Source organism: Myotis daubentonii, chromosome 11 (genome assembly GCF_963259705.1).
Source record: "Myotis daubentonii chromosome 11, mMyoDau2.1, whole genome shotgun sequence".
In the NCBI taxonomy this organism is placed as follows: Eukaryota; Metazoa; Chordata; class Mammalia; order Chiroptera; family Vespertilionidae; genus Myotis; species Myotis daubentonii.
In genome coordinates this window covers 15,230,569-15,240,419 of record NC_081850.1, presented here as the reverse complement: position 1 = coordinate 15,240,419, position 9,851 = coordinate 15,230,569, and the positions used below count along the sequence as shown (strand labels likewise).

Sequence of the window (9,851 nt, the reverse complement as noted above, 5' to 3'; positions counted from 1 at the left end):
CTAACAATAAATCATCAGTATTGTATACAGTACTAAGTTTCTATGAATTTCCACACCCCGGCCACAGTACATCCTCACTGACAGGCAGCCAAAACATGCAGAGCTGCTAACACTGGCTGCATTTTAGGAGCTCATGGAAACCAAGGTCTATCATCGTTTCTCCCCATTTTAAGGATGTACCTACCCTCTTTCTGGGTGGTTCCTCACTCCCTCCTCTTTGTTCCCAAGGCACGTGGTACTTGTCTCACAGGAATGATAAGCATTCATTCCCAATTTGCCTTCAACCACCAGACTCGAGCATCCTAAACTGCAGAGCCTGCCTTCTGCGGGTGCTTAATTGTTTGAAGAACTAATAGTTGAATTAAAAAAAAAATGAATGGCCATAAATCTATATTGTTCTGTCTGTCCTGGAAGATATTTCTATCATCCCTGTTAGAAGAAGCGTTTTCTCAGAAAAAGAAAAAAGTATTAGAGGGAACTTAAGCAGCCTTCCACTTAAAATTTCCCTGGAACCTGATATAATTCAATCTAAGTGTTCTTCATGGAATCAAAAGTTCAAGTCCCTCACAAATGACACACCAATGCAACGATTTCTCCTCTATATAGAGTCTCTTTTACCAAGCAAAAGAAACGCATGGTGATCGGAGAGCTAATGTTTCTGTTGTATTGCTTTGTAGAATTTAAAGCGATGATGACCAAACACATACTTCCCTTGGAATATCGGGAAAGGGTCACACCAACACTCCCCCAGCGAGTTAGTTATTGCAGTTGTATAGAGCAAACCCCCTGCCGCCTCCAGTAACACTGATTTAAGGCCCAATTCTCTGAGCACACAAAATAAATCCTTCCAGCCAAATGTCCACTGATCTGGAACTCAAATCCACAAGACAATCATCTTCCAAGAATCGTATAGTGCAACTAATGTAATGCAATAAATTTAAAAGACCAGCTTGCTTTTCCCATCTTCTGCCGCAGTGGGAAACAACCCCTGCAGACGGACAGGAATTGAGAAAATTGCAGAACGAAGCTGGAGCACTAATATATGTGTCTTTTAAATTCCACTAATTTGAACATCTGAATTTCACTCTTTTCTTCCTCAGTTGGTTTTTGAGAGTGTTATATAATTTCACAAGCTGCTAATACACCCATACTTATGGTCTTATGATGTACAGAACAATGTTGATATCTAATAATATCAACTATTTATCAGAACACAATTTCTCGGGTTTGGTTATCATTAAGCATCCGTTAAACTTTTTATATGCTTCACTGACACATGATTGATTTGATTCCAGTTGCTTAATTTTAACTGAGCATCAATGTGATTCTTTTTCTGCCTAATTTTTCTCTTCCCTCCCTCCCTCCCTCCCTCCCTCCCTTTCTTCCTTCCTTCCTTCCTTCCTTCCTTCCTTCCTTCCTTCCTTCCTTCCTTCCTTCCTCCCTCCCTCCCTCCCTCCCTCCCTTCTCTCTCTCTCTCTCTCTCTCTCTCTCTCTCTCTCTTCTTTTGATTCTGGCTGAGAAGAAAGGGAAGGACTAATTCTTCACTTATCTTTAGATAAAATGTTCAGTGATGTCAGGCAAACAATAAGTCATAAAGTAGACATAAGGATTCAGGCAGTAATCTGTGGGCACGTAGATCATTTTGTAATGATAGATTAATCATTACCCTTAAAGACAGGGTGAGAGGGATGAATTTTTCCAATTCTGTCTCTTGCAACCCAGAGACATTCACAAATTTTTAATCTGGACCATTTCTGCAAACAGAAGTGACTGTATTTTAACCTAAAAACATTTTCCAACCACACCCTATGTGTGATAAGACTAGCACTGGAAAAGTAGAACTATTCCTACATGCATAAAACATTTTTTTAAATGGTTAAGAAGCCAATAGGAATCATGTTCCTTTCTGAAAATATTAAATACTAAAAATGAAAATGCTGCAAAATAAAACCCAAGGTCGGCCATCTGCAAACAAGATGACCTTGACTAAGCTCCTTGCCTCTCCAGCCCTCAATCTACTTATCTGTTAAATATGAATAACTGGGTCACCCCATAGGATGCTAGTAAACTGGTTATATACCTAAAGTCTCTAGTAATGAGCATGACCTATATCAGTGATGGCGAACCTATGACACGCGTGTCAGAGGTGACACGTGAACTCATTTTTTTGGTTGACTTTTCTTTGTTAAATGGCATTTAAATATATAAAATAAATATCAAAAATGTAAATCTTTGTTTTACTATGGTTGCAAATATCAAAAAATTTATATATGTGACATGGCACCAGAGTTAAGTTAGGGTTTTTAAAAATGCTGACACACTGAGCTCAAAAGGTTCAGTGATTGATATTATTCACTCAAAAAATAGCCCTGATTATTAAAAATTCAAAAGCTTTTAGCTTAGCCCTAGCTGGTTTGGCTTAATGTATAGAGCGTGGGCCTGCAGACTGAAGGGTCCTAGGTTCCATTCCAGTCCAGGGCACATGCCCGGGTTGTGGGCTCGATCTTCAGTGGTGGGGCATGCAAGAGGTAGCCAATCAATGATTTTCTCTCATCACTGATGTTTCTATCTCCCTCTCCTTTCCTCTCTGAATTCAATAAAAATATATATTTTTTAAAAGTTTTTATCTTAGATGTCCCTTGTGCTTTTGATGTGTTTACAGAGGTCTCTGATTCAGCGATGGACATTGTATACAAGGATAGTAGTTAAACACCTGAGTTCCTTCATATGTGGGACTAGGTAACAGCCCATACTTGCCCTCCTCACTGGAGCACCCTTGTCCTCTTCACAGTGGGATCATAAACTGAATGCCAGCACTAGTACCTGCTCCATTCTGACCAACAGTTGTAAGGCTTTTAGTAAACAAGAAGTAACTTCACCCCACAGAAAGTTTCAGAACCCCTAATTCACTCAATGCCAAACATGTTATTTGTTGCAAACATCAAGATGTTGGGAATCATGTAGGGCTAGCATATCAAGAGATTATGTCCTATAATTGTGTAGACACAGCTTATTGTAAACACTCTATTGAAGATAATGAGAGTCCTTTAAACAGTCCTTTTCATGTTGCCAAATTCTTAGTCATTGCTCTCTAATGTTACCTTAGATTCTAATGTTATATCTTTAAAGGTTAATAAATTCATAAGCTACAGGGATTCATCACCATTCTGGTTAGAATCCTAGCTTTGGGTCAATCCCTAACTCTTTGGTGGAATCAGACTTGTGTATCTGTTAATATATCACCTAAGTCTGACCTAGAACAAGTTTGAGTCAACCAAGACTGAAAACTGGCCAGTCATTGACTTGTTGAAGCACAAGCCATATCATGATTTTAGTGTCAAAGCACAGAAGGGGTGGAAAGCACAGCCATACCCAGGCTGTGGAGAACTGTAGGGCCACACATAGTGATTGACCAAGAGAAAGCCCTGAAGATACCGAGAATAACTGCCGTTGGGAGAAGTGAGAACTTCTGGGTAGGGCTAAAGAGAACAAATGTTTATTGCAGCATTGGAATAAAAATATGGGCAGTTCTAGAAAGAAGGTCTTATCATGAAGTTAAATGAAACAAAATCATGTATGCAGCATGGTTAGCTCAATGCTTGACACAGAGTATGTGCTATAATAAACAACAGTGGTGGTGGTGATGATGATGATGATGATGATGATGGTGATGATGATACAATACCCAATACAATGAGGGTCCTTGAAAGTATAAACACTGTATTTTACTTACTTCCTTGTCCCAAGTATCTAACTCAGGGGCTGGGAAGTAGAATATGTTCAATTTTTATTTGTTGAGCTGAACTGACTAGACCTGAACAGAAAATTGCCTCTGATAAGGAATTAAGGAAAGGAAAAGGAAAGAAGACGAAAAATCAAAGAGCTCATGGTGAAAATCATGGTATGTAAAGAGAAAGTGAAAGAGCTAAGCATCAGGCCACCGTTGAGGAATGTTTTCGATAAACACTGCCCACCAGGTGACTAAGCATTCCCTCCTTTGACTTCCACAGTCCACAATCACCTCAAATAAACATGAAATAAATCGATGCTGAAAAAAAATGGACCTCTCTGCTTTGCAAAGTTTAAAGCTAAATTTTCTCAAGCAGGATGAGTCTTAGTAACTAAGTAGAAGTTTTTAAAAGGAGGGGGTAGGCATACAGGAGTGTCTCCCAGAGTCTGTTTCCCTGAAGATGGCAATGAGAACTGATGAGCAGGGAAAGACAGGGTGCCTGCCTTCATTCAGAATAGCAGTCCCACCCAGCCGGTGTTGCTCAGTGGTTGAGCGTCGACCTATGAACCAGGAAGTCATGGTTCGATTCCCAGTCAGGGCACATGCCTGGGTTGCAGGCTCAATCCCCAATAAGGGGGCATGCAGGAGGCAGCCGATCAATAATTCTCTCTCATCATTGATGTTTCTATTTCTCTCTTCCTCTTCCTTCTTCTCTGAAATCAATAAAGATATGTTTAAAAAAAAAGAAAGAAAAGAATAGCAGTCCCCATTATTATCAAGGACAACCACTAATTTTTTTTAGGGCTGACTGTGTCCCAAACTGTGCTCATATCTCAGCAACCCACTGAGGTTGATGTTACTACCCTCTTTTTAATGAGGAAACTGGAGCTTAGATAAGTTAAATAATCTCTCACACAGCCAGGAAGTAGAAGAGTCCTGTTTAGACTCAACTCTGCCTAACTCCAGAGACTGCATTTCAGTTGTTACCAGAAACCAACAGTGCCTTATTCTGCAGCATCATGTGCTCATAGATCCTACTACATGCTTTAACTTCTCCACTGTTATATGCATTGCCTGTGACCATAGGTTTTAAATCTGGGGCCATCGACTCCATAGAGCAATTGCTTTAGGGTGTCTGTGAATTCCCTAAAATGAAAAGAAAGATGGCATGAGTTTTCTGGAGAGAGGAAGGTTTATTGTGACAGAAATTCTTAAAGGGGGTCTGTGCCCCCCAAACAGGTTAAGAACCACTGCATTACACTGTGCATTCAAGAACAAAGGACGCTTATTCTCTACCATTGTTATGATAATGTCTCTCTGGGAATAAGTAAAGTTAGATAAACAATATGTAGGTGTACATGCTGTATCTGAATACATTTAAGTCCACCACCACTGGCTTTGTATCTCTAAATTTAAAAATACGGGTGGCCCTGACCGGTTTGGCTCAGTGGATAGAGCATTGGCCTGCAGACTGAAGGGTCCTGGGTTCGATTCCTGTCAAGGGAATGTACCTTGGTTGTGGGCACATCCCCAGGAGGGGGTGTGCAGGAAGCAGCTGATCGATGTTTCTCTCTCATTGATGTTTCTAACTCTCTATCCCTCTCCCTTCCTCTCTGTAAAAAAATTAATAAAATATATTTTTTTAAAAAGATGGGTGAAGGTAAGCAGAGAAGGAGTGAAAGGAAAGAAAAAGGTAAAAAATATTTGTTAAAGAAAAATAGATGCTATTCAAGGAAAGCCAACTTTGTTAGCTATTCTTAAATGATTGTGAATATTCTGAGAAAGAGAAGAAAACAGTTCCACTTGTTCATTCCCATGCCCATGCCCATTTACGCAAGGAACTGTTGTAGCACCAGGCAAAAATAAAAACGGGAGCTCTCCGGCTTAAACTGCTTGTCCAGTCAGCATCCCCATGGTACCCTGCCTCTAATTTGTTTTCAAACATTTGCCTCTGTAGAAAAATTATTTTCCTTCAAGGGAATCATGAGTTTTCTCTGGAGACCTGCAGTCCATTGTGTCTCTTTTTTAAGGTTAAAAAAAGGAAAGCTGGGTATAAGCATTTTAGGTTTTATTTGGGACAAAGAGGGGTTTTTTTCCCCATTGGAAAAAAAAAAGATAAAGTGACTTGGCCTTTCCAATCTTAAACCAACCCTAAGGTCTTGAGTTCAACCTTTCTCCAAAAAGAAAAATGTCAGGGCTGAAATGCACCCAATTTCACCTAATTTTCTGTGCCTTGCTCTTCAAGAAGATGGATTGAGATGACTCCCCTCACAAAATGGGCTCAACTTCCTTGAGAAAATAAGCAATGCAAGCCTGTTGTGTAAGTCGCCGTACCCTTCCGGGGCAGCTTTTAGGCCGTCTGTGCAATTCTCATTTCCGAGCTTACCAGGGCCAATTGTGTGAGTACGCAGAGCACTCTTTCCATTGGCAGGATCCATTGATCCTTAAGTGTACATTTTCTGGCACCCAATAAACTAGAACGATGAGCGAGCAGTGTTTTCTGCTCCCTGAACAGCGAAGGGCTAATTAGTTGCATTTGCAGATTAATGACTTTCAACTAGAAAGGGCAAATGCAAAGGGATAAGCTACAGCCACAGTGACAGAATGCAAATAAAAGTATTTATAAGGGCAGGAAGAGGGGGGGAGGCCAGGAAGGGCCATCGATTGATTTTACCCTCTGCACTGTGACACTTTCCAATGAGGGAGGGCACTCTGCCAGCAGGACAGCCTTCAACAAAGCTACCACACAAACAGAATCTGTTGAAAGATACAAAGAAGGCCGGGAGGAGAGACAGAGAAAGAAATTCTCTACAGAAAGAGCAGCAGGGATCAAGAAACCTCTCCCTCTTCTCACCCAGCCAGCCTTTGCCTTCTCTTTGTCAGAGCAGCTTTCAATTTCAACTCCCTCTCCTTCTGCCCTGACTCTCACCCTCATCCATATAAAGGTTGACTTGATAGCTTGCTAGGAAACTTCCTAGCAAGGACACGAAAATAACATGTTCAAATTCTCTGTTTATTCCTGTTTCCTGAAATAACACTAAGCTTCTGAGTCGGTCTCATTATTTTTAATCCTACATCCCACACACGTGCAAAGGTGTGTACCATCTTATTCCTGTGATTTATTAGGTTAGTCAAAGCAAAGGTCTTTTCTCTACTCATGTAATAAAAAGAAAGTGCAAGGCCACGGGTTGCAGCAGGATGTAGATCATTGGTTCCCAGACTTTGGGACTTCACTACCTAAAAATATGTTAAATAACATTGGGGAAATGATGTAGGATTTGAAATTTTTTATAGCCTCTAGAAATTCACTGAAAAAAATATTTACATGACAATAAAAGGCGTGTTTTAAAACCCTAAATGAGGAAAGACAGTCTTGGGACATAAGACAGACCTTTATTTTTAATACAGTTAGCTTGATTTAAAAAAAAAACCCATGTAACCATTTCATTATAGTTCTCATTTCTCCATCTGTTGCTAGCACAAGCTTTCAGGCCACAGTGTAGAGCCCACTGATGTTGAACACTAGTTAATTAATACAGGAGCCCGGACACTGGTCTGGGAATAGAAATGTCACTTCTGTGAGCCAGACTTCCTGATCCAAACCTGTAGATGAATGGATTAGAAAACTGTGGTACATCTACACGATGGAATACTATGCTGCTATAAAAAAGAAGGAACTCTTACCATTTGCAACAGCATGGATGGAACTGGAGAGCATTATGCTAAGTGAAATAAGCCAGTCAATGAAGGAAAAATACCACATGATCTCACTCATTTATGGATAATAAAGACCATTATAGACTTATGAACAAAAATAGATACAGAGGCAGAGCTGCCTCGAACAGACTGTCAAACTACAGCAGGAAGGCCGGGGAGGGTGGGAGGGCAGGAGGGGGGTGGGTAAGAGATCAACTAAAGGACTTGTATGCATGCATATAAGCATAACCAATGGACATAAGACACTGGGGGGTAGGGGAGGCCAGGGGATTGTCATGGGTGGGGGGGGGGGGGGAAGGAGACATATGTAATACTTTTTGTAATACTTTAAGCAATTAAAAAAATAAAAAAATTTAAAAAAAGAAGAGGAAGAGACACCAAAGAGCTTTCTTCTCTCCACATGCACACAGAGGAAAGGCCATCTGAAGAGGCAGGGAGAAGGTGGCTGTCTATAAGCCAGCTCTCACCAGAAATGGAATTTCCCTGCACCTTGATCATGGACTCCAATCTCCAGAACTCCCGGAAGCTGGTCCATCCTTGCTGCTTGACACAGTTGCTGCAGGGAAGAAACATCTGCACAGCATATGTTTCAAGGGACCTGGCGTATATGGCATACTGTTCTTAATATGTTTGCTTCCCTTTTTAGCGTTATGTGTTTTAACCAAGGTCACCTCTCCTAGAAAGGTTGTTTCCCCAGGTGGGGATTTTTCCCTGGAGTTAGGGAGGGAACAAAACCCCTTAACTAAGTGCCAGTCAGGTAGTTAATCACTTTAACTACGAACAATCATGCTTAAGCTACATAATCTTTACTTAGGATAATCTTCAGTTACTTCCTTGTAGCTTAATAGAACAATAGAGTAACCTTGGAATGGAGATAAGAAACGCCCTAACCTTTGGAATAGAATGGATAGGATTAAAATCAACTGGTATAAATACAGATGTAACAGGAGAAATACACATAGAACCTGGCTGGAGAACCTGGTGCGAGAACCTGGCTGGGCTGCTGATCAACTGAACGTCTCCATGTGATTCCTTCTTCGCCGACTCCATCCACACCTTTGGGAACCCCTGGACTGCTGGGGCTGGACCGCGGCATCTGGCGCCCAAGGCTGAAAGGCTGTGCTGGGAAGGATGGAGGTGGCGGAGACCGAGGCCGAGGCTGCAGCCATAGAGTCCCTGGCCCAGCTGGCAAACATCCTGGAGCCTACAGGCCTGCAGGAGGAGGCAGAGGTGCCTGGACAGATCCTGGCTGAGTTTGTGATGGATTTCCGAAAGAAGAACAAGGTGCTCTGCAGCCATCTTCAGGCAGTGGACTTCCTGCAGAACTTTTTGGCTCAGGAGGGCATTGTTCAGGGCCTGGACCCCTTGGCTTCTGAAGACAGGAGCCGACGGAAGGCAATGGCAGCCAAGGAGCAATGGAAAGAGCTGAAGGCTACCTACCAAGAACACGTGGAGGCCATCTCAAGGGCTGTGATCCAGGCCCTGCCCAAGATGGAGGAGGCCCAAAGGAAGCAGGCACAGCTCCGGGAGGCCCTTGAGCAGCTCCAGGCCAAGAAGCAAGTAGCCATGGAGAAACGCAGAACATCCCATAAGCAGTGGACGCTGCAACAGGAGAAGCGTCTACAGCACTTGGCAGAAGTTTCTGCAGAGGTGAGGCAGCGTCAAGCAGGAACTCAGCAGAAGCTTGAGCAGCTGCGTCAGGAACTTGGAACCTTGAAGCAGCAAGCAGGGCAGGAGCGGGACAAGCTGCAGAGGCACCAGACCTTCCTTCAACTGCTATACACCTTGCAGGGTAAGCTGCCACCCCCTGAGACAGAGGCAGAGCTACCACAAGACTTGGATCTTCCTGAGGATAAGAAGAGGAAGAGACACCAAAGAGCTCTCTTCCCAGCTCTGGATCCCAGCTGCTGACCCAATCCCGGGAGCAGACCAGAGGGGATACTGTGGGGAGAGATGGAAGTGTGTCCTCCAAGGATGCAGACTCACCTATGTGGATTCCAGACCGTCTAGTCCAGTGATGGCGAACCTATGACATGTGTGTCAGAGGTGACACATGAACTCATTTTTTTTGGTTGATTTTTCTTTGTGAAATGGCATTTAAATATATAAAATAAATATCAAAAATATAAGTCGTTGTTTTACTATGATTGTAAATATCAAAAAATTTCTCTATGTGACACGGCACCAGAGTTAAGTCAGGGTTTTTCAAAATGCTGACACGCCGAGCTCAAAAGGTTCGCCATCACTGGTCTAGTCTGACCTTATGTCTCACCGCCCTCCATCTCCGCCTCACCCTCCTCTTCCCCAGTATCATCCATATCAGCCGACCTAGAGGGCACAGCTGACTCCTCCCCGGACGCTGACACCACCATCAAGCGCAGCCCTGATGGACCCTTTGATCCAG

The 9,851-nt window shown here is 42.5% G+C and overlaps 1 protein-coding gene across 1 annotated transcript; it reads left to right on the top strand.

Annotated features, from left to right (window-relative positions):
* Positions 1 to 8,560: 8,560 nt before the first annotated feature.
* Positions 8,561 to 9,358, top strand: LOC132212684 (ZW10 interactor-like). Its single transcript, XM_059658704.1, has one exon. It carries the CDS (start codon positions 8,579 to 8,581, stop codon positions 9,356 to 9,358), a length of 780 nt encoding a protein of 259 aa, XP_059514687.1. The 5' UTR covers positions 8,561 to 8,578.
* Positions 9,359 to 9,851: the final 493 nt, after the last annotated feature.

What these genes read in the sequence shown, in the direction of transcription:
- LOC132212684 (XM_059658704.1), top strand. Translation starts at nt 8,579, where the DNA reads ATGGAGGTGGCGGAGACCGAGGCCGAGGCTGCAGCCATAGAGTCCCTG.